Below are 24,752 nucleotides of genomic sequence, written 5' to 3'. Positions count from 1 at the left end.
TAATTAAAGATTTACGCATCACCTAAATGAGCTTTGTTGCAGGCCTTGGGCTCAGCGATGCATAAGGCTATTGGCTAAACTTTTGAAACGACAGAATATTGGCTGAGACTGACTACTGGGGTCTTCTAGTTCAAATATCTGCATAGCCTAGCTCTTCAGATGTCCCTGAATGTGACTCATTTCATGGAAACGTTTGCACCAACGCTTCGTTTGCACCAGAGTGCAAATGAATACTTCTGAATCCAGCGGAATGCAGCTCAGTTCACCTTCTCATGCTAAAAGCAGGTCAAGGCAGTGACCGTTCAAGTCATCACTGAGGTAATTGTTGAGATTTCCCCCAATGTTTTAATTACTGTAGTGATTAGTTTTTCACAATTGCGACACAGTATTCTCTTCATGTGATACTAGAGAAAAGCAAGCCTTGCTGTGCATGTATTAATTTCCTTCCAGTTTTCACACAATTAGTAGTGTTTGCCAGGTCCCAGGATCCTTCTTATTTACCAATGCAAAAGTTGTTTTTCAGACTCATTAAGGAACGATTCCTGTTTTCTGTGTTTATATAAACACATTTTCATTTTGAATACACCCAGGCTGCAACTCAAATGTGTGATTTTAGCCCCATTGATATCAATATATCTATATATCTATAGCCTATATATACACACATACACATATATATATAAATATATATGTATGGTAGTTTTAAACTATGTAGCACGGATACAGACAAAAGTATAGTTGTTAACTGTTGGAGAACTTAGCCGGTATTGTAGATGAGTTTTTCAACATTTACAAGTTATGTTTTCAAGGGAATGTGAAGAATTAGCAAAATTAAGTTCCTAGGGAGCAGTAAAGGTGTTAAAAGTGGATTTTTTATTATGGTAACATATCACAGAATGGTGTAAAACTAGAGTCTGGCACTGCTTGCTTAACTCCCAAATGTGAACTTGAACAGAGAGGGGTTTTTCAGCAGGCTTTCCTGGTTGGCATGCTGAACACAACGGCAACCTGTGTTACCTCCCATATTGCGTCTCCAGAGTATCTACTTCACTGGCTTGCAGCAGTTGAAAATTATTAAATCCTTTCATGGTAGGTTATACACTTTCAAAATTATTCCTAATATGCAGAAAAGTGGGCCAAAACAAATTTTCTTTACATGGTGATCTCAGTAAGTTGCTGTGCAGCTCCCTGCTTCCAGTTCTGTGCACAAATTAATCTCTCAGGTGTTTGTCAGAGCCAGAATTTAAAACCTCCTTAAGTCTGAGGCATTGCTAAATGGTCTTTTCAACAGCCCTCAAAATGATGTGTATCCCAGCTAAGATCTTTTGCTTAGTGGAACATAGATCTGCTAGCAGTTTAGTAACGTAACTGGTTTAATCTGCTTGTTCTGTAGGGGTAGCTTTTCTCAGCTGAAGATGTTTTGTACAGTGTAACAGAAGCTGGTGTATGTTCAAAAACTTGTCATGTCTGGGCAGCCCATAGATTTAGTTTGACCCATTTAGCACAAACTAAAAACTACTGCTTGTTTTGCATTGAGTTACCTAGGTCAAACAAAATAACAGCATCTACCTGCATAATGAAATCCCAGTGTGGACAGCTGTACACGGAAACGCCGATAGAGTGCAGGGGAACGTAGCAGCATCCACTGAAATCAGCATTCACGTACCACCGTGTACAGTATGCTGGCTCAGCATTTCTGGGGAGGCCAACTTCAAGCATTAGATGGAATTTCTGGGGCTTCTGCAGGGTTGCAAAGGCTCCGGTCAGTGAAACGCTGTTGGATGTGCCTACCCTGCAGAGCTCCACAGTATATGCTAGGGGAGAGGAATCTCACCCAGTCTCCTTTACTGCCCTTTTTGGAGCCTGAGACTCTGCAGACACACACGTAACCTAGTTTTGGATACATGGGGCATGACGAGCCAGAGTTATGTTACCAACTGGCTCATGCTGAAGCAGCTATGCGACTCCAGGCGCTCCTGCCAGCGCTGCTGTCCCCGTTGGCCTGGGCGCTGTGCCCCGCGCCAGCGCATCCCGGACGCAGCCGCCCCCGCGTGAGGCCGGGCCTTCAGCCGGCGCCTACCAAGAGCAGACGCGAAGCTGCTCGAGCGGCTCCACGGGGCTCCTCCGGGCCGCTCTGCCCGCGCCCGCCGCGGCCGCGGGAACGCCCCGCGGTGCTCGAGCCGCACCGGAGCGTGACTCACATCTGCTGCCTTCGCCTCCCTCCTTCCCCCGCTCCCCCCTTCCTTCCCTCCCTCCCAGTGCCACCGCCCCAGCTGCTCCCGCCGCTGCTCGGAGCGCGCAGCGCACGGAGCGCCATGGAGCGAGGCCGCAGCGCCCTCGGCTGCCTCCTCATCTTCATCATCTTCATCCCCATCCTCCTCCTTGGCAGCTCCGCAGCAGCCAGGTACGTGTCACTGGGCTCAAAACACAGGAAGGGGAGCGCAAACAAGCTGTGGTGTCTGCATTGTACGTTATTCCTTGTGCACTGCCCCTTTTCCTTCTGTTTGGATTTTCCAGTCCTACGTTTCTGGTGACGGTTCCCTGGAACATCAGGCCCGGGGCAAATGTGATCGTTGGGGTAGTGCTGCTGCCGGACAGTCCAGCTCAAGTCACTGTAAGGGGAGAAGTGATCAAAGATAACAAGACCCTTTTGAGCAGGGAAATGGTCTTTGAGAAAGGTAAGACAACTGCATTGCCCTGGAAAGATTTCAGTTTTCCTCCTCCCGCAAAAGTTTCCTTGCTCCCAAAATACCATTGCTACTAACCCCTATTAAAATAGAAACCTGGCTTTAACAAATGAGGATCAAGTCTGGAAGAATAACACTAGATTCTGCTTGTTCCGTGGGTGGACTATTGCACTGGATAGCGAGCGCCTTGCCTATGGGTGTTGATAACTCATTGCAAACTCTGAAAATGATCCAGCGTTATTGAAGTGTGATGTGATACGGGAATTCTGAGGAGCCAAAAAGTATTCTGGACATCAGAGTGGGGCCACTGAGGAAGAAGCAAACTGTCACTTCCAGTAGGGTTGTTGTTAAGATTTAGGGTCTAAGCAAGTGAGAAAATGCTGAAAGAACAAGTTACTAGAGCGTTTGGTACTGGCTGTTGCTTATACCCTGAGAAATGCAGTACCTGAGGCCAGAAGAAAGCGAAACTCACTATGAAACACTGGTGCTTGTAAGTTCCGTACATGCAGACAAAGCAGAAACTTTTAAGAATCAGAAACTGATTCCTGAGACCGTTTGGGGATTGAAACTGTAGATGTAGCAGCCTGATTAATCTATGCCCATTGAAGACTGGTAGGGAACACTGTGGCAAGTCTGAGTAGCTGGAAAACTGAGATATCCTGATCGCTGCCCCTTATCATGAAGGCCAGCGGAGAGCAGAAGTGTCGACACATAGTCTCTGTCCCACTATGAATTGCCCTTGAGTGAAATAAAATGTTTTGCATGAATAATAATGTTTTGCAGCTTCCAGGCTGCATTTGGCTGCCAGGCAGGTATGAGGCAACATAAACAAGACTCAGACTTTTGTGTTTGAAGTAGAGAATCTTGCTGGCAACAATGTGAGACCTTAGAAAAATCTATCTTACTAAACTGAGTTTCTTCCTCATTGCTGTTGATTGATATTTCTATTAACGAGCTATAGCTGATACAAATGCCCTATTTGGAAGAATCACACCTTCATTTCAGTCTTTAGGAAGCCCACTTTTCTCCACTATCTGCATAGGAGACTTAGGCTTTGAGTCTGAGGGAGTACCTTTGACCCCATGTCAGGACCCCATCATACAAAAATTCATGTCTGATATACACTCTTTTGGCATTTCAACTTTTCTGAAAAAGTTTTTTTCTTTCTGCCATACTCTTTACATCAAGATTTTACATCAAGTTGGTTATTATTCTTCCAGTCTAATTCTATATCAGATCAGGTATGTGTTCTCCTGCAGTTAGTGTCAAAGAATAAAGCTGAAATATATTTCCTGTTGTGCTCTGGCTAATTTAAACAAAAATGTCTAAGTACCTATTTAAATTTAAAATCAAATTTAGACTGTTCATCTTACAGCATCCAATTCCAATACCAACCATTGTGGTGATATAAGCCTGAGGTGTTAGGAGGACTGATTTGCTAGCACCAAAAATCTGTATGCAAGTAAAATAGACTAGTTGTCATGTGTAAGGTCCTTGATCCCCTATTTTCATGACATACTGCATCTCACATTTTGATTTCACTTATTGAAAAGTGCAGGCCAAGCCTATTGGGATAGACATAGTGAAAGATTCTGTAGTGGAGAATGAACATTTTTCTTTTGTGGAGAAAACAACTCTCATGTATTGTGCTGGTAGCACTGAACTTGTCTCAAAGATGAACTATTGCACAGATACTTCTAATCATTTTCAGTGTCAGTACTAGGACAAATGCTGCTTTTAAGCAAACAGATGAAAGCTGTGCTCATGCTACAGTCCTGATGTAGACCCTCTGTCTAGGTGATAGAAACAGACTGGAGAAGGTTCTTCACATGGCTTCTCCCCATCTGCAGAATCATTTTCGTACTCTTTAGCCAGAAGTTGAGCCTAGTGCAAAATTGTGATATAGTCCATCATTGATTCTAGATCTCTTGGTCATTAGATGTAAGGAAAATGACTCCTGTTGATTTAAGTTGTCTATATCTCAGTTTCTTGACAATGATGTGTGGGACTCTTAGGAAGTAAAAAAGGATTTGTGCCCATCCAACTGATTGTATAGACACCAAAAGGCCTTTGTGATCAGCTGCTTATGAAATTTCCAAGCCAGGGCAGTTTGCTTTCCATCATCATTTTATTTTAGAATGTAACTCGTCTTCTGTTCAGTTATATTAACTGAATCCCTTTTCTGCCTATGTTTTGGAAAAAAAATCATTATTGCTTTAAAAATAAAAAGCTGTCTTTTCTTTTCTAACTAGTCTGGGTTTTATATCCTCCTTCTATTTTTCGTATTATGAAGTCTTGGGAGCTCCAGCCTGTTTGTTGTTGCCCTTTTCAACAGTAAAAAGCAAATAAGCAACTAGTAATTTCAAGCAGGTGAAAGTAGGAAGAGATGGATGCCTGTACAGCTTATAGAATGATGCTTGACACTAGGAAGAGCTAAAGTCAGAGAGAGTCATTGGTGACCAGGAACAGGCATAGACACTGTACCAGGGGGATGTGAAAGAGGGGAACTGCTATAACACATTGCTTAAATTGACTTAATCTTAAATCTTCAATTTACCTTTTATAAACACTTTAATCGTGAATTTTACATGTTTTTTTACCTGATAAGTGAAACACTAAAATAATTCAGTACTGAATATGCAGTGTATTTCCTCTTGTAAAAATGTTAAAATTTAGTGTGTGACCATCCACTTTTTAGAGGCAAGCAAACTAATTTGGTAGTCATCACTTTCTGTGAGCAAATATGCAGACAAAAGTGGTAAGGACCAGGAGCAAGGGAACTGCTCTGTACCTGGGCATGTAGAGTGAAGGAATATATCCTAGAAAGCTACATGAATGGATCAGTTATGAAGAGTTACTTAGGCAGAAAACAATTTGATAGACTAAGGTTTTACCCTTTTACCTGTTTATCATATTTTTCTTCTTCTATATAAAAAATATTGCAATAGTAATATTGTTGTAGCTATGATAGTCTAAAGATTTAAATGAAGCAAGGTTTAGGGAGGTTTTACTAGGTCAGCTGTTGCTAGGCCCACTGTTGCAGTTGTAGGAAAAAAGCCAAAGGCTTCTTGAGGTGCACAAACTCCTCTTTGAATCATGTCCTCGGAACATGGAGTGGAGCCCAGGAGCTGTTGCTTTATGGGCCTATGGGCCTTTGGGCCCATTAGGTTACAAAGAGTGACTAGTACACTGCTGTTGATGTTCCTGGAGGACACAGGCTTGTAAGTGTTATTGCCACAAGTCTGTGCAAATCAAGAATTACAGAAGGCAGGGTGTAACTGAAGAAAGTGTACTGGCCATGCTGAATATCCAGAGAGCTGGAGCTGCTTGCCTGCCTTGCCTAGGGTGTGACAGGCATTGGCTGCATTGCTTAAGCTGGCTCATTTTTTTCTGTATTTTTCCTTGCGTTGTGACAGCAAAAACATGCAGTTGCCTTGGGAAATTGCTCTGATGGAAAAAAATCACATTTGTATTTTGATAAGGTGCTTTTTTGGCAGCCAAGTTTCCTGACACGGTGTGCAAACATTTGTTATGCTACAACTGAGATGGTGCACAGTTGGGGATTGGATGCTGAGGGTGGAAGACAGGCAAAATACACCTTATTTATTAATGCTGTTTAATCTTGCAGGCTCAGACCAGTAGTGCACATAGGCATGAGAATTACTGCATGCCTGTTGAACAAAGTGCATCTACAATTGCTTAAGTTTAGTGTGTGCTCTGTTTCTTTGGCAGCATGACACATGTGGGTGTCTTTAAATTTGGGAGTTAGCTCCATAAAGAACCTTATTCAGTTAGAGGTGCAGCTGTTTTTTTCCTTATATAACATAACTCTTGCTTTATACAAGAAACATTTGCCTTCTGGTGGTTGATAGTGGTTGATAAAACATTCACCTTTTAAAAATAGCTATACGTGGAGTTTGGAGTTCTCAGTGATTCTGGGGAAAACGTGAGAAAAAAGATGGTAGCAGTGTAGCATGGTCTACATACTTCTCTTGCTTTTTGTGTGACAGAGGGAAGATAAACATATATTTTTAGAAGTTGCTGGTCTTTATTCTCTGGAGCAAGTGAGGATAAAAGTGTGTGTGTGTGTGTGCATGCACATTTAAACAAGTGCTGATATTCTGACCTTGGATTAACGTATCAGAATCCAAAGGCACTGTAGCAAGAGAAACCGTGTAATATCAATGTTTTGGTACAGAAATTAAGCTAATGAGATTAACTGTCGTGCAGACAGACCCACTGAACTTCTGAAAGCAAGGTACTGCTGCTACAGGTAAACTGTGTCAGCAATCACTACAAAGAAATGCCAGTGCATCACCAGGACAGGACAGTTTACATTATTTGCAGCAGACTCAAGGGTAAACAGAAGCAGTAACGGAAGTTGTGTCCATGCACCACATCTAACTGACACAATTTCTTTGAAGATGCAATATCAGAAAAATCCTCACCCTGAAGAAGATCACTAAGGTTTACACACAATTTGAGCTGTTGGCCATTCTGGTCAAAAAGTAAAAATAATGGAAATAACAGACAAGTTAAATTTTATGGATTAATGGTTTGATTTTCAGGTGATTATTGGGTAGGGTGACTCTCATTATGCGTATTAGTCCAAAGGTAGATCAATAAAAATCTGCTATGAATCAGCAAGAAAAACACACGAAGGAAACAAACAAAACTAGCATGAACTGAAGTGTTAGAGACCCTCCTTTGCCTCAGAAGGAGAGAGTATGTGAAATACATGTGTAAAGAATAGCTGTTAAGATGGGTTGCTGAAGTGTCATAAGGAAAGCATGAATTCACGCAGTTCCATCAGATCCAAAGTCAGATAAAAAATATGGAGTATCTTGTGAAGACAGGAGCACTGCTGCTCTAGGGAGCCGATGATCACCATGATGACAGTGTGCTAGAAAAACAAAAAAACTTCCCCTCTGCCACCCCTATAAAACTGAGGACAATTTCAAAATGGTTGCAGGTCAGCCGCCTTTGCAGTAGACAGATGTTTGTCTCTTCAACCAGACTGGAGTTTATAATAAAGTTCCACACAAATGCAGTTTTTAGAAAGAAAGGTACCAAGAGCCAAGTGAATATGTGCTGAATAGTGCATAACATTTGCAAATAATTCTTCCATGAATTGCAACACAGCAGTTGGAAAGAAAAATTAAAAAGGACTGACATCTTGCACTATTTGCTACACTAACGTTGCCATGCGTATGTTCATGTATGGCATATAAGTGAGCCTTACTCTTTAATCCAGAAAAATTCTGACCAATCCGTTTTCCTTGTTGGCACTTAAATAACACAGAAACAGCATGTGGCATATATGATGAAAAGCAAATTCGATTTAAGAAGTGCTTTAGCCTGTAACAAGGTGTCATCATTTACCTGATTGCACAAGTGAATGATTTGATTCTTAGAGTAAGATTTAAAGTTTCTTGTATTTAAGAAACAATTCAAAGTATATAAGAAAGAGTGAAATAGAGCTACTTTGTGAACTGAAGAATCTAATTTAAAATGGGCTTTCATAGTTTGGGTTCCCTGTGAATGATCTGTAAGTTTTAACAGATTTGCATTGCTCTTCTGTGTATCTTCTGGAGTGGAATAAGCTTATTTGTTAACAGAGGTAACTGGGCTACAATGTGGTAAAAATTTAGCTAAGATTTGTGAAACATGACAGAGTTTGAGAGAATGTCTGTCAAGCTCAGACATGCAGTGATCATCCATATAAACACTGGAAAATCTGCTTTCACCAAAAGGGAAAATTTGCTTTAAGTGGAAGATGTGTTTTGCATACTTAGTAGTATGGTTCTGCCCACATCAGTGTGTGAAACAGTAAAAAACACAAGGAACAGTAAGTAGTTAGGTAACAGCTAAATTAGAATGAATGGTGAAAATATGCTCATCACCGTTAACCTTAATCGGCCTGTGCTCCTTATATCTGAATAAAATGACTGACTAATTCCTGGCCACAAAACCTGTCCTGAAACATTAAGTGAAGGGTTTTGCTGAGAGCTCAGTAGAGCAGCTCCTTCTACACTACTCTGTGTGAATGACTAGAAGGTGAAACAGCAGGAGAGCAGAGTACTGTGTCTTTGTGTGTATAACCTCCACCTTCAAACATACACACCTATTCCCATGAAGGACAATTTGTCACACAGTCACATACAAGTTATAGTTATATGGAGACTGGATTTGGAGACACGGGAACTATAAGAGAAAAGGGTGCTCTCTGTTACAGACTTTCATATTGCTGGAAAGCTAAAAGAAGAAATACAGGCTTCTGCGATAAGTCTATACTAGTTTATCAGTACCAAGCCATTAGGTAGATTGCAGAAAAATGGAAGTAACTTATCTGTCCTATACACCAGCTATATGTTATTGATTGGATGATGTTTGAGACCTCAGGTGGAGAGTCTTCCCGTAGCCTATGGCTTGAACATTTACACGTCTCTGTACATGAGGTTGTTCTGGTCTCCACATTGTTCGCCAGTGTCCAGCCGAAGAGCAGGTCTCACAGACTATTTCACAAAGCTTTAGAAAGTGAATGGGAAGGAGTAACTGTGTCACAGCAGAACTCATGGCATCAGGGCAATTCTCGGAGATAAATGAATATTACACAAACCTTTGTGGGGGGCTTCCCATTTGTTAAAATGGGATTAGAGAAATTGTACTGATAATTCAGGGTGCCCCTCAGATGAGTTTATAGGGCAAAAGGCACAGGTCTGCACTTTGTCACGAATAAAAAGAGTGTACAGTTACTAGATGAGAAACAACTAGGCAACAGTACTGCAGAGGATAATCTTGGGATGTTAGTAAGCTGAAATATTGCAAATTCAATGTAACAATGCTCAGAAAGAAAGCAAGTGCTGTACTGGAATATATAGAAGTAAATCTTTTCTGCAAAATATAAGGAAGCGTTCCAGTAGTCTTCACAACTCGAGGCATCCTGTGGAATGCTATGTCTAATTTTGGTCACTCCTCAATGAGGATGTGAACCCACTGGGGAAATTCTAGGCAAGAGTAGAGAAAAAGATCAGAGAGTGATCAGGAGGCATTCTTCAGGTGTCTCTCCTTGACTGCTATTGGAGACAGGACTGTTGGCTAAATGGGCTTTTGCTTTGACCTTGAGAGTCTCCAGTCTTTGGAGAAGATTGGAAGAATGGGGATCAAGTCTCTGCAGAAGAACACAGTATACATTTGGTGTCACTATTCAGGTATTGAAAGGATAACCTGAAAAAGATAAGGGTTGGAGCTGAGGGTGAATCTCAGAATGGGTGTAGGGCAATGTACTTAATGACAACTACTTTATAAGAAGCCCAAAATGATGCCAAGGATTATAGAATTACCATCAGAAAGAGGAAGCAACTGGAATGATTCATTCTCCAGTGATACACAGTATGACCTATATAGATTTCTGTTTTTGTGAGAATCTTATGACTATCTGCATTGGCATTGCTGGTTCCCACGCTTTGCTGTTTTTGGCTATTTGAAGGCAGTTATGTGATCCCATCCACAGAGATGGAATAGCACATGGCAAGAGAGGATGATGATTCATCTAGATTCACTGTACTCTGGTGAAGTCTTTGCACAGAAAAATGTGGACTAAGGTGACAGGTTCCTTGTTCTGTCTTTCTATAGTTTGTTGGATGACCAGCTGTGAGGCCCAGGTCCCTGTTTCATATGATTAGGGAATTACATTGCCTTTATTTATTGATGAAGGAAGTGTTTGGTAATATTTTTATATATCTAAATAATTTGGATTTCTCAGAAAATTATGTGGCCTTGAATGTCTTCCAGAAAATGGACAAGACATATTCAGAAACAATCCTTCTTCTTTCACTGCCTCTAAGAGAAAACTGAAATAGTACCTGAATGTCTTCTTCCAAGCGAATGAGTTTATAAGGTGACTTGGTTTGGAGATTTTTCTCCAATTGTAGATACCCTCATGGTTTTAATACCACTGAATTTCTGACATAAAGAAGTGCATTCACAGCTGTGATCCAAGTATGATCCAAGTATCATTTCCCTTTATTGTAAGTGGGAACAATAAGTGCAGCTATTGCTAAGTGTAGTTGCAGTGGTTTTGTCTATGTTGGCCATAAAACAATGATGGCCAACAAGATCTTGAATGCAAGGACTTCCATGTTAGTTTACATGTTTATATATAGTCACTGTGTGAAAAGTAAGTGAATTAAATGAATTTCCTACTTAATTGCATAAAGGCTTAAGTCTGAGATGATTCTGAATTGCCTACATAGTTTCATAGACTGAATTGAAAATCAACGAAGTTTTCTCTCTTGCATTTAAAACTTGTCTTCCTAACAGTTGTAATTTATATTTCATAGGAATATGGGTTAGCTGGGTATGGTAAGTAATGATAGGCTTTGATAGGCAGTGTTCCTGGACAAAACAGTCCATGGAGGCCTATCTCAGGAGTAAGTTGGAAAGTTTTTAAGGTTTTAAAACTTAAACCATTGTTTTTAAGTACCTTGGATGGTAGCTGTGGGCAGAGCTGTAGGAAGTTTGCTGACCAAAGAGATTATTTCCTTCTAATGATTTCCTTCTAGAAATAAGAAGTTCCCTTTTTTTTTTTTTTTTTTCTTTTTTATACAGCAGAGAGTATCTCACATGCACAGTAGAGGATTTTAAGTATTGTGTTCTTGCAACTGACCGCTCTCTGACCACTCATCTGAAGATAGTAATCATGTGGTCCGCAAACTTAGTTGTTTTACTTTAGACCACTGAGCTGGGAGTTAAATGTCTGAATTATGACCTAAGTCTATGTATAAAAAAAATAAAGCACTCATCAACCCCTGAAAAACAGTGAATGTTTTGGCCAGAGCAGCAGAAAAAAATGCAACAGCTTGCCTGTGAAATGGAATTTTGGAGGGAGGGAGGAGTACAAGTGAAGAGTTGCCCAGTATGTAGATAGTGTTTGTATGTTTGAGGAAGATGGGACATTGTGGTCTTCCTCAGGGCTGGATCCAACAGTGGGTTAAACTGGTAAATGGGACAAGGAGGGAAATGATGAGCAGTTCCGTACCAGATCTCCTTTACCACGTAAAGTAACACATGAAAGGCATAGGGAATGCCATTCTGAGTTGAGGCTGAGAAAAGGAGGGGAAGTACCCCTGTTTCTCCATACCTTCTGGTAAATCTGTGCCCATTCTTTTCTGGCCGTCAATGTTTCTTTTTGTGCTTTCTAAAGCCGGATTCAAACCACTATTACGACAGTAGAGTAAAAGTACAACAAGGGAGAAAAGAGCTTATTTGGACTGGAGAAGATTTTTTGCCATGTTTGTCCTAGTTGACAGAAAAAAATATTCATCTATTCCACATAGCAAGTTTTAGCTTCCATTTTCTACATACTGCAAAACTTGGCAAAACTTGGTGCTAATCACTGAAGCATTTGTAGATGTGGCCTTTCTTCTCATCTTCAGAGATACAGTGCCAGACCTCTTAAATGGGCCTTCTGGTTATAAAATTTAGTCTGTTTTAGGTTGTTGGATCTGTCCCTTTACCCCTTTCTCTCTAAACAGAACTACTAATGGGTCTCTCTCCCTTTATAACTTAGTGGTTTTAGTCTTTAAAATTACACACACACACAAAAAGACTGAAAATGATAAAGATGCAATGGGAATGGGGATAAGGTAGCAATGAGTGGCTGTGGAAGGAAAGGGTCATAGTGCTCTGGTATACAGGAGAGGTTTTGGAGGCTTTGTGGAGCAAATACTTACTGCTTTACTCCAGGCCTCTTGGCTTCATTTGGCTTTTGATGACTGTCTGTATCCTGAGATCCACTAGCAAACCTACTTCATTTGTTTGTGTTCCGTTGCATCTCCTGGTAATAACTGGCCCAAATTTATCCATAACTTAATAGCAATGGCTCAAATTGTATCTTTTGGGTTATTCACATAAGTAATCGGTGATGGGTTTAATGCTAAATTAGAAGAGCAGTATAAGACATCTAAATAAAACTACAACTTCAACAGACAAAATATTTTTGTAGGTCTTCATTTATGAAGAAAAGTTATTTTTTCCTCCTGTGGCAGTTTAACCCTTTATGTTTATTTAGTCTGTGAAAACCTTACAGATGTTGTATTTGGCTTTGTCACAGTAATTTACTGTTTTTCTAATGCAGAAATAGCATATGTTTCAGATAAGGGGGGAAAAAAAAAAAGGAAAAGCATTTAAGAATTTTTGTTTTACTTCCCTAATATTAAGCCTTTTTAAATAGGCTCCTCAGTAGAAAATTTCATTTACCACTGTAAATAAAATAATTTCCTGTAAACTTCTTGAACATGGATATGTGAACACAGCTGCCAGAAGGAAGATGTAATTTCAGTAAATCAGTATGAAGTGGTCCCAGTTATTTCCAATTTCCCCTTCTCTAACAGGATTAAGAACGAATGAGGATACAGTTAGAACAGGTTAAGTGAGAAAGTCTGTTTGCAGAAACATCTGCCCGATAACCTTCAATAGAAAGTTAAGATCTAAGTCTGTTTAAATTAGTTACTGACTTAGCTGCTGTTGTACTGATTTATATTGGCACAAGTTCTGGTTTACTGTGCCAGGTCACAAAACCATGTTTCTATCCTTTTAAGGGAGTGGAAGCTGAAACTGGCGTGCTTATATTTGTTTAGATGTAATTAGTTTATAAGATATCGAATCTAAGGAGTTACAGTTCTGTAGAAATGTTATTGTTTTCAACATTTATTTTTATCCCTGATTAGGTGTATCTTATTGGCCCTCTGCCTTGACCACATTTATCCTGATGACATTTACAATGTGGCCCCTGCAGTGGACTGTGCCAGTTCAGTGAGAGAGAGAGAGACAGGTATTTGGAAATTTCTGACATGCTGTAGGGCACAGAGATTCAGACTACAAGTTCTGTGCAGCCATACCAGCACTACACTTGTGTGTTGAGGAGGTTGTTTGAAATGAAACACTGAAAGCACAGATTAATCATCTCCTTTTGGAAAAAAAAACACTCTGAAGCAACGTTTGCAGCTACGCCTGCTGACGGTATTTGCAGCTTAAGAATAAGTGACAGAAGTTCCTGGGTTTTGGTAGGGCCAATAAAATGGGAAGAGCATAAAATTTTGTCCTTTTTGTAGCCTTTCACGATTCTGGCTTTGTAGATATTTTCCCCCATTTCCTCTAATAATAATAAGACTGTTAGTCCTCCAAAAATGGTAGTCAGGCAAAATACCTTAAAAAAGATCATTTAATTTCCCACTGCCATCTGTGCTGGTGATATCTCACTAGAGTACTGGCTTCCATCCTTCTGCAGGAATATCATGAATGCCTAGGAATTTGAGGAAAAGGAAGCAGGAGAATGTGGGTTTTTTTCCTTTGTACTGTATTCAGCGCAGTAGTTATTCAATAAATACAGCACAAGCTTCAGGAATTCTGCTGAGTGAAGTGTTTTTGAGAGTGATGACAAGGGATGTTCCTTCTTGAAGCGTCATGTGGTTTCTGTTTCTTTCCCCAAGGTCAGTCTGGAATAGACCACTTTGTTTGTTTGTTTACTTGTTTCCTGCCTCCTTTAATAACTAGGGCACGACTCCTGTCTGGGAGTTTTCTTTAGCAAATTTCCTGCAGTAACAGAGACCTTTGCCCTCACCTGGTCTTTCCCCTCTGTGGTGTGTTGCTCTTGTGCCCCTTAGTCCTCTGCTTCAGAGAACTGTTACATAAAATGTCAGGAGGATGTGTTTTGTCATCTTGCTGCATGTTGGGTGCTTTTTTCCGGGCTCCTTTCCAAACCTGACTTCTGTAGCCTGGAATTGCTTTCCTGTAATTGTTAACGATTGTGTTAACGATTGTATTTAATAACCAAAGTGATCCCTTGCAAGTCTTATGTGAAACTTTTGTCCTTTATGAAGAAGTGCTCTTGACTGATCTTGTCTCGTGTGCACAAGTGTTGCACATCATACTAAGGCAAAATAGTCCAGCAGCATTTAACAGAGGTCCCAGGAGAGCAATGTCACCTTTTAGTTGTTGCACTGAGGATAATCCCTCATAAATTTGTTGTTATTGTACTATTAAATATGACTTTAATTCACCAAATGGCTGAAAAAATGTAGGAGATTTCAGCAATTCAACACTTTTGTAAAGACAATCTTTTGCCTGCTTACCTCATTTGAGAATGACCTTAGCCATCTCCAGATGTAACTGAACAGAGCACAGGGAATTGCAGCTCAGAAGTCTGTGAGAATGGGGTAAAGCTTGCATGAGGAGAAAACACAGCACCTGAGAGTTTTGGATCTGCCCAGTCTGCTTAACTCCTAATGAAATAATTATGTGATGCGAATGCATCACTATGTAATAGTGATGTGAAAGGAAATTTATAATGCCTCAGGGTCTGTTTTGTGATATTCACTGCCTGGGAATGAGGCAGGCCTCCTGGCTTTATCAGCGGAGCCAAGGAGGTTCCACCTCCCTTGCCAGCATCATATCGTGAGATGCAAATGCGTGTTGAGTTACACAGAGAAGTGCCTGTGGTTTACATGTCTCTCCTTCCTGACTGCTTCTCCACCTGCATCATGCTGTATCTGGCTCAGACCTGATGTTAGGTCTCTCAGGTACATGGAAGAAACTCGCTCTTTTTAATATCACCCGACTTCTAGCACTATATGACCTCTGTGCAAGTGGTTGCCAGAACCCCATTTGCTCAGGGATTATGTCATTAATTCTGTGCTGAAAACAGCTCACAGAACCAGTCAAAAGCTGTAGCCAGACTCTCATTCTTGTTAACATCAGAGTTTCTGAAACAGTGCTACCTATAACTTTTCATGCTTTAGCTTTATTTCTTGGATGCAAGCAAGGCCTTTCTGAGCTATTTGTTTCTAACTCTGATAGTACTATCTCATCTAACTAACTTTATATTTGGGGTACAGTATATGGAACATCATCTTAATAATAAGGCTTATTTAAAGTTTGAAAAGCCCTTTGAGGTTTTCTCTCTCTCTCTTTTTTTTTTCCTTCTTTTTCATGATAGTTATCAAAATAGGTGGATTTAGAAAGTGCTGGACAATCATCCTTTCGATGAAGGAAGGAAGGAAGTTGGAAAGTGTCTGCTCCTGTGCAGTGCTTTGCCAGTTACAGCAAGCTGAGTAGAAGTCTGGGCTACAGTTCCCTCCAGCGCTCTGCCCTTGCCTGGGAGTGTGCTAGAGCATTTGCATTAGTGTGGGAAATGATGGAAATAGAAACTCAGTTGGTGTGGGTTTTGGCATGAGTACCAGACTTATGCATGGGATTCTTCCAAAATACTGAAGCTGCTACTGTTCTGCTGCTATAACCATTGCTATAATTGTCTATGCTAGGTAGATTAAAGCTAGTACTTATCATGTGGATCTAAACTCAGACACATGTTGCAAATAAAACTAATCTTTCAGCAGTGATAACTTTTTTTCTTTTTTTCCCCCTCCTGGTGAAACTGTTGTCAGCTGTGGCTACAAAATTCAGCTTGACCACAGCCTCGTTCACACACTGTGTCATGCTGAGGGACAGGGGCTAGAGAAGAGTTGCACTCTCAGTATACAAGTGAGCAAATTTTCAGGAGGCAGCTTTATCCTGTTTCTACTGTCGCTAGCTATCCTACATCCAGTCTCCTTTATCAGTGATATCCCTTAAAAAAGTTCTTCATAATTAACTTTAAATCTGTTTCTTGTCAGCTAAGAAGAAATAGGTTTCCTTTAGATAAAAATACGTTTCTTTCAATAGGATTATTTGGGCATGGAGTTCTCTTTTTTTGTAGATGTCGGAAATAAATTTGTCAGTAAGTCAAGAGAGGGGTTTACATTACCAAAAAAAAAAATTATTATTATTATATTATTATGCAAGAGTCTCCAAAATTCCTCTTATGTAGCTGGCAGTTCTCCAGTTGTCTCATGTGCCACACAAGCTTAGCAGGCCTTGGGGCTCCCTACTTTTTTGCCCTAGGCCAGAACGTGCTCTGTGCTTGCTAGTGAGCAAAGAATTGTGTGTTTTGCCTGAGACTTCTGGCTGTAGAACCTCAAAGTCCTGTGGAACTGCTCACTCATGCAGTCTGCAACTGCATGAGCTACTGGTCAAGTGAAAAGAACTAATACAGAGGAAAAAAATGGCTCTCTCACTAGTATCAACATGTCGTGGAAAGAACTGCTTTCCTTAGTACTAGATTCTACCCATCCTCCTGCAGCTTCTGAAGACCAAAATGAAGGACTGGTGTGTGCTGCCCATAACATCATTTTCAGGATATGAGTCATTTGGTTTAATCCAGGTTATAATTTGAATAGATGAAGCATGCTGCATGGGACTTTTCCTTTAACTCTATAAATACAGGCAAGACATACCAATTCAGTTCATGCGTACTTCCATTTTGTTCAAAGATCAGTTATTTTCTTCATCATTGAACATGTTTATGTTTAGGATCAAGAAAGAGAACGTCACTTTTTTCAAGTATAAGGAGGCCAGTCTTGACATTCTTCCAGGAAAGAAAAGATCCCTCCAAGTCAATAGCAGTTTTGTCACATTAGAATTTTCAGAATAAAACCATGTACTTTCAGAGACAGGAAAAGATAACACAGTAGTCACACTGAGCTGAGTTTTTTTTTTTTTCTTATTGTTTTGTAAACATCTAATGATGTTTAGGGGAACATCGTTTTTAGAAAATATAAAAGGTGTAACTGAAAGGAAATTTCAAAGCAATTCTTTAGATGCACAAAAAAAATGAATCCTGCTGTCTCTGTACTACTGATACAAAGTTGGGGTACTAGTTGGGGAATGTTACATAACTAAAAATTACATAAAGCTATGGCACTTATGACTTCGGGATGTCCAGGAGTTTAACAGCAAATTATGAAAAAAAAATGGCCATATTATCTTTAATAGTTAAAATAATTTTATATTAATTTATATTATTAACTTATTAATTTATATTAACCCATATGCACTAATACTTGCTCCCATGATAATGTAATACCCGGGGAACAGCTAATTCAATTGCTTGGCGGCAGTAAGTCCAGTGCATGATTTTGAAAATTTAGACAGCTTTAAGTTGTCATAGAGTTAATAGCTCAGTGTAGATCTATGGCTTGCATTGCTGGATTTATTTTGTGTTTTTGCCCATAGCAGCGGAAGTAGCAGACAGGAGGTTACTTCTGGGGGAATGAACAGGACTGAGGAACCTTTTTGTCCATTTGTCCTGCTTTAGTAGCAGGGAGTTTAAAGCCCTTCCATTTTTTATGCCTTCTGAAAAATTTTGAGCTTGATAAAAATGACTACAAAAAGTACTCAACTACTAAATCAAAGAAAAGGTCAACAGAAAGTATCCTGCGTTTCTCTTGCACATAAAGTAACTGCAGAATCAACTTCTTTGCAGAAACAAGGGAATCCTTTGGCTTTGGGGCAGCCGTATTGTAGAGGCTATTCAGTCCCTGGGAGAGCAGTGCCAAATCACAGAATGATTAAGGTTGGAAGGAACTTTTGGAGATCACCTAGACCAAAACCTCCCTGCTAACGCAGGGTCACATAGAACACATTGCACAGGTTCATGTCTAGGCAGGTTTTGAAGATCTCCAGAGGAGAAGACTGTACAACCTCTCTGGGCAGCTCGTTTTAGAGCTCTGTCATCCTCACAGTCCAGAAGTTTTTCCTCAAATTCTGTGTATCAGAAAATAATCTGACCTCGACTTCCTGTTAAATCTCCTCTCAACCTTCTCTTCTCCAGGCTGAGCAGGCCCAGCTCCCTCAGCCTTTCCTCATAGGAGAGATATTCCAGTCCCCTGATAATCTTTGTAGCCCTACACTGGACTCTCTCCAGTAGCCTCATGTCCCTCTTGTCCTGGGCAGTCCAGCACTGGACATAGCACTTCAGGTGTGACCTCTCAGGATTGCATATGCATGAACACGCGCACGCACACACACACTCACACTCACACACACGCACTGTGGATGCCTCCAGTAACTGGGCTCAGACATGCAATCTATACAGTAACTGGGACAGGATCCTTGCTCAGTTGTCTCCTACATGGAAAGACAGACACACACACTCACTCACTTGAATGGGTCTCCTGGTTGACCCCCAGACCCCATGGTTTCTCCAGGAACTGGTCTAGACCCTGTGGTCCCTCCAATATCTGACTTCTGGTGCCGCAATCGGAGTCACGTATAACTTGCTCCCTGGCTACTTCCCCTACACACCGGCTAGTCTGGCTTGATGCTTGCTAGTCATCACATACCCGTGTGTGCACTTTGGTCTCTCCAGTGGTGGCACTCAGATAGCTGGGCCCTGTTACCTGTAGTGCCACTGCAGTTCCTGGCATTTGGACCTCCAGACACAGAGATGATCACAGCATAGAGCACCCCTCTCAAGAAAACAGCTAGAAATGGAGTTTAATGAGAAGACAGGCTGTGGTGATCAGGTGCAGGTCATGGTTAGACAGGCAGGCTGAGCAGCCCATTTGCACACCACCAGTCCCTTTTGTCCCCTCTCCAACATTTCCCCACATTTGTTCCTCCTTGAACTTCCTTGGTCCCTCTCTCTTTCTGCTTTTGGAATAACTCCCAGATCCTCTTCCCTGCATCCCATAATGAGCCCCATGCCCAAGACCCCTCAGTCAGTGCAGTGGCTGGAGAGCCTCTCCCCTTGACTTGCAGTGGCTGCGAGTTGCGAGGTGACTGTCATAAACGCTATGGGAATGGAAGAGCAGAGCTGCTTTTTAATTATCCTGTTAATGTTGAAACTTCTGATAAACTTTTATAAGGTCTGTGACAGTATGATGTTTCTTCTTTTCTTTTATTTAGATTCCTTTGGGACTCTTGCTCTTCCAGCAGTAAGTATTTTTTTTCCTTTCCTACTTCTCAGGAGATGCTGACTGTCCAAAACTTTTTGTTAGCTCATGCTGGTGACCTGCTGATGTCGGGTATTTTGTATGTCATACTGGTTATTTTCACTTGCATAGATGAATGTATTCACTGACCAATAAACCAAGGAGTTTTCAGATCATGTGCTCTGCAGCTTGTTACTAATAATTGCAGGATTTAGGAGTTGACATGCAGCATTGGCACAAACTGTGATAAACCTCAAAAACAGAACTTTGTTTTCTGTTGTTTTTGACTGGCTGATACGTACATCTCTATTTTAAATGCACTATGCAAGCTAATTAGAGTTGAAAGAATAGTGCAAAATAATCCACATTTTAGATCAAAATAAAAATATTATTTGTATTTGTACACAGCTTTCCTTAGGATTTGGAAAAGCATATTCAGTAAAAATGCCTAATATACTAATCAATCAATAAAAACAAGTAATATTGAATTATGTATTAGGATGAACCCTGAAATTATATAATCCAGGATGTTCATCCAAAAAATCTGATTTAAAGAATTATGTATTCCTGTGAGGGAAAAATGGTTTACCAAATTATTTGTTTTTTAAACAACTGTAACCCAATATTTGTTAAGTCCAGTGAGTTTAAAATCTGATCTCAAATAATCTGTATATCCGATGAAATCATCTGGAAATATTTGGTAAGTAGATAGTTAATCACAGTGATCAGTTGGACATTATACAGATTCTTAGCTTGAAACATATGTGTCCAAATTGTCCATTGGTAATTACAGAAATTTTTGTTTACAAAGTTAGGTAGAAATTATCTTACTATAATTTGCCCAGGCCTTAATGTGTCGTTATGTCTCACTAGCTTTCTGCAAAATTAAATCTCATTGCTACTACTATTATAAAGCTAATTATAAAAAGAGCTAGCCACTGTGATTACCAAACTGAAAAACTTTATAGTTTAGAAGGCTTCTAACAAGCAGTAAATAAAATTGTGAAACTAAACCCAAACTTGGATCATAATTTGCCAACCTGTCTTACAGCTGCCTTGATAAAATAATGGAAGATTTTCAGTTTTCCCAGTAAATTTACTGGGGATGCTTTTCAAGTTTACTGAATGCTTAGAGTGTGTTCTGGGGATTACACAGATGTGGTCACACATTATTTGGACCTCATGGTCTCCAGCCAGCCTGTCAATTTGTGAGGAACCATTACAACTTGGTGTAATTTAAGATACACCTGTGAATATTCCAGAGATAGAATTTATATATTTGGCAGCTTCAGAAGCTGGGAGATTTAAAAACATTTCTGGACCCTTGCAAAATCTCTAAGTGTGAGGAATATATGTTCTCGAGTGATTCATCTCATGTAACTTTTACTGTATAAAAGTCAGGTGTCTGGTCAAATCTAGACTTCCTCCATAAACAACAGAGAGAAGAGAGAGAGGATGAGCTTTCACTCCAGGTGAGAGTGAATCACCTTCTGGATCTCCCTATTTCTTTCTCCTGGCTGCAGAAGAAACCTAGACAACTAGTGAAAACTAGGTACCGTAGTGCTTAGCAGCTGGAATTAGTTGAATTCTTCCCTCTCACTACTGTCTGAAACTGAGAAAACTGACTCTTCCTTTGATGGGAAAGTGTTTTTTTCATTAGTGTAGCTATGGTAGACTTATGTACTGCCCAGCGTGCTATTGGCTGGTAATGTAATGTGGGTAATGAGTTACCAGCTTTGGCTGTCATATTTTCCAAAGGAAACAGTAGCTTCCTTGTCTGGGGCGCCCCTGGCAGTAACTGATGTGGTTAGCACAAGTATGTGAGATGGCCTTTTTCTCTGTTAGGAGCACCAACATGAGAATAATAATATCATTCACTAACAAGTAAATTTTCAGAATAAGTATCTTGACAATCAATTCCTAGTAGCTACTGTTGCTCATCTCTGGGTGGAGAAATGTTCTTTCTAGAGGAGGAGTTGACTGAAATAAATAGTTTAGCACTGACCTTCTAGAATCATTGAGTCTCTATTAGCACAGAGAAGTGAACCAAGCCTTTAGCTGTCCTGACCTTTAGCATGTCACTGCCATGACAATTCAGACTTGATTGCTGCTGACATTTACATCAAGAAGGATAAACCAGGCACTTTTGTCACTGAATTGCAGGAAGCAAAGATCTTTTGTGAGAAATATTAAAATATCAACAAATCAAAGGTCAAAGGAGCAACTCCTGTTATTTACCATTACTCGTGATAGGAAAAAAAGCTATAGAAAAATATGAGATGTAAATGGCGATTACCGTGTTTTAGGGAAGAAATCAAAGACAATCCTTGCAAGCACATTACAATTATGCTTTAAGAACAGTATTTACTGCTGCAATAATACAAACCAAGCTTTTTCCATCTCATTTCATTCGTGACATTGACCATCTGTAATGATTCTTGGACTTTTTGGGGGAAATCTTGCCTCCTTTTTTAAGGGAATACAACTTGTTTGGTAAATGATAATAATCTTAAATGTATTATTTTTGAGCTATTTTTTTGACAAATGCAGTAACTAAGTCTGTTCCTCCTATTTAGTGCATTCCAGAATACTTGGCCTCAAAGTATGAATGTTGAAATATGTGAATCATATGTTCTTGGCAATGTGTATACAAAAACCTACAGCTGAAGAAGATGCAGAATCAAATTCAGTTGGTGGTTTGCACCTTGAAGTTTCCTGTATAAATGCAGATTTTAAAGGCATTTTTTTCTCTACGTAAATGTATGCTTGCTCATGGCTGAAAAAAGATACTATATTTATACTATAAATACTATATACTATATATATACTATACTATATTTTACTATATTTTTTTAAAAACAAGTCAGAAAGAAAAAAAATGCAAAAGAAAGAGCATTAAGATGCTCCTGATTCCTCTCTATAACAGAAGAAAACATATTTGGTATAGAAAAACTTTGGACCCTATTTGGTATTTACCTCATTTGTTGAGGTTTGACACTTTTCCCTGATTAGGAAATACCATTAACTCATTGCACAATCTTAAAATTAATTTTAAAACAAACCATAATTTCAATACAGAGCTTGGGAGGATACTTTTGAAATTCATGTCATTTTTTTTCCCGATTAAAAAATGCCATTAACTCATTGTATGATCTTAAAATTGATTTTAAAACAAAACAGAATTTCAGTACAGAACTTGGGAGGATACTTTTGAAATGCTGTGTGAGTTACCAGATGAAAGTTTCATTATTAGTGCAAATAGAGTGCTCATATGCTCTCATATATGCTGAGTGCATATATCTTATGAGAGTGCAAATATCTTATGTTGGAAAATGTAAGCCTCTGTCTGTCATACTTATCCTCATACCAACAGTTTTATTCCAGATTTATACTGCTCTAACTACAAACAGAAATATGTGACTCTCAAGTTTTCTAGCAGTCCTACTTGTTGGAACAGTTTTTGTATTTTATTAAACCTTTTCCTCTTTAAAGAGATGTCCCTAAGCTGATGGCATTACAGAAGCCAGAATTTGGGCTGGAACATTTCTGGGCTTGTGCACCGTCTGTGTGACGTTGCCTGTCCAGGTGAACTTTCCCTCTGTACGACAACATCTGCTTAAAGCCTTTACATCCACTGTGACTCCAGCTCTTCTCACCTGACTGGGAAATGAACTGCTGAATCTGAATTCAGAGCTCTAGATCCCCTTTAATCACTGGACAGAGGGAGATTCATGTTGTTCTGATCTTGCATGACCCTGCTGTGGAGACAGCAATGTCTGTTTGTTCAAACTTTAGTAGGAGCATCTAATGTGCATCCCAAAAAAGCATCTCAGTTAACTGTATACAATGTCATTATTTTTATTCCTTAGATTTTGGGGAAAATAATTCACTTCTTACTAAGTGAATTGTAGTATGTGCTGCAATTATGATTTGTAAAACCACTGAAATGAGAAAAAAAAAACAGTTTCTATTGAAAAGCACTGTCCACCCCCTGGGGATATTTTCCTCCGAATTTAGTATTTCCACCCCAAAGATAGGATGCTAAAGCTACTAAGAAGAGGTGCAAGATTACACATGTCTCATTGCTGTCTGACTTATATTGAACGTGTATTACATCTTCAACTCTTTTCTTTCCTAGAAAATTCATTATTAAAAAATGGTAATGTTTGAAAAAACATAGCCCACAAAATCAAAACCAGTAGATTTCTAAACAACTTAAGAAAGAAGGAGCATAGTGTGTATGTGTATAAGAATAGTATACGAATACATAACTACATACATTATTGCAAGTAATTGCTGGGTAGTTATTGTTGTATTGGTTATTGCTGAAATGACACTTCAGAGTCAGCCCAGTAAAGCTGCAGAACTGTTTATACAGATACAGTGGAGGCAGAGCTGGCTGCATGAACATACAGCAACCGAAGTATAATCTAAATATAGGTTTTTTCTTTCAAGAAATTCACATTGAAAGTCTTGCCCTCACACTGACGTCTTCTTTCAGTTTTTGAGAATTTACATAACTTGACAAGTCCAAGGATATGTCAGAAATCTTTATGGTGAATGTTTTCAGAATAATAACACCTTTAATAGTACTTTAGACACTAACAGCAACTCACTCTTGTCTTTTTAGCTGCCTTTGAACAGTGGTTCTGGAAATTATGAATTACTGGTGGAAGGCCATGCTGAAGGCCAGCACGTCTTCTCTAACCGTACCAGCTTGACGTACGTGTCAAAGAGCAGCTCTGTATTCATCCAGACTGATAAATCTACATATAAACCAGGACAAGATGTGATGTTTCGAGTTGTAACAGTCTATCCTGATCTCAAACCTTACAAAGCATCTCTGAATATATTTATCCGAGTAAGTAGCCACAGAAACCTAGTTATACATTGGAATTTATATTATATTCCAGCTTTACATGCCAAATAAAGATCATTTGAATTGCTGTCTAAATCTTGCTGCTAAGGCTATTTGCATTTAACTCACTTCTTTCACACTTAACTGATTTGTCTCTTGCAGGACCCTCGGAAGAATTTGATTCAGCAGTGGTTGCTGGAGCAGGGTGACTTGGGTGTCGTTTCAAAAAAATTTCAGTTATCAATGAACCCTCCACTGGGAGACTGGTCCATAGAAGTAGAAGTGGATGTGAGTATTATTATTGTCAATTTGTAGAGATCTTTTTTTTTTTTTTTTACTCCTGATGTATGTTTGCATGGTCTCTGCACTTGTGAACTAAAATTGTGCTCAGGTGTT

The 24,752-nt window shown here is 39.6% G+C and overlaps 1 protein-coding gene across 1 annotated transcript in view; it reads left to right on the top strand.

Moving 5' to 3' along the window:
- The first annotated feature begins 1,904 nt into the window (after positions 1 to 1,904).
- LOC104565341 (CD109 antigen) overlaps positions 1,905 to 24,752 on the top strand; it is a 73,460-nt gene continuing 50,612 nt past the window's right edge. Inside the window, exons 1-5 of the mRNA XM_088530397.1 lie at positions 1,905 to 2,404; positions 2,518 to 2,678; positions 19,473 to 19,501; positions 24,129 to 24,359; positions 24,519 to 24,644. Coding sequence (XP_088386523.1) covers positions 1,905 to 2,404; positions 2,518 to 2,678; positions 19,473 to 19,501; positions 24,129 to 24,359; positions 24,519 to 24,644 — 1,047 coding nt within the window. The remainder of the gene's footprint in view (positions 2,405 to 2,517; positions 2,679 to 19,472; positions 19,502 to 24,128; positions 24,360 to 24,518; positions 24,645 to 24,752) is intronic.

This window comes from Tinamus guttatus, unplaced genomic scaffold (assembly GCF_059628265.1).
Source record: "Tinamus guttatus ecotype Peru unplaced genomic scaffold, ASM5962826v1 Tinamus_guttatus_pri_ptg000371l, whole genome shotgun sequence".
NCBI classification, from domain to species: domain Eukaryota; kingdom Metazoa; phylum Chordata; class Aves; order Tinamiformes; family Tinamidae; genus Tinamus; species Tinamus guttatus.
This window is presented reverse-complemented; position numbering and strand designations above follow the sequence as displayed.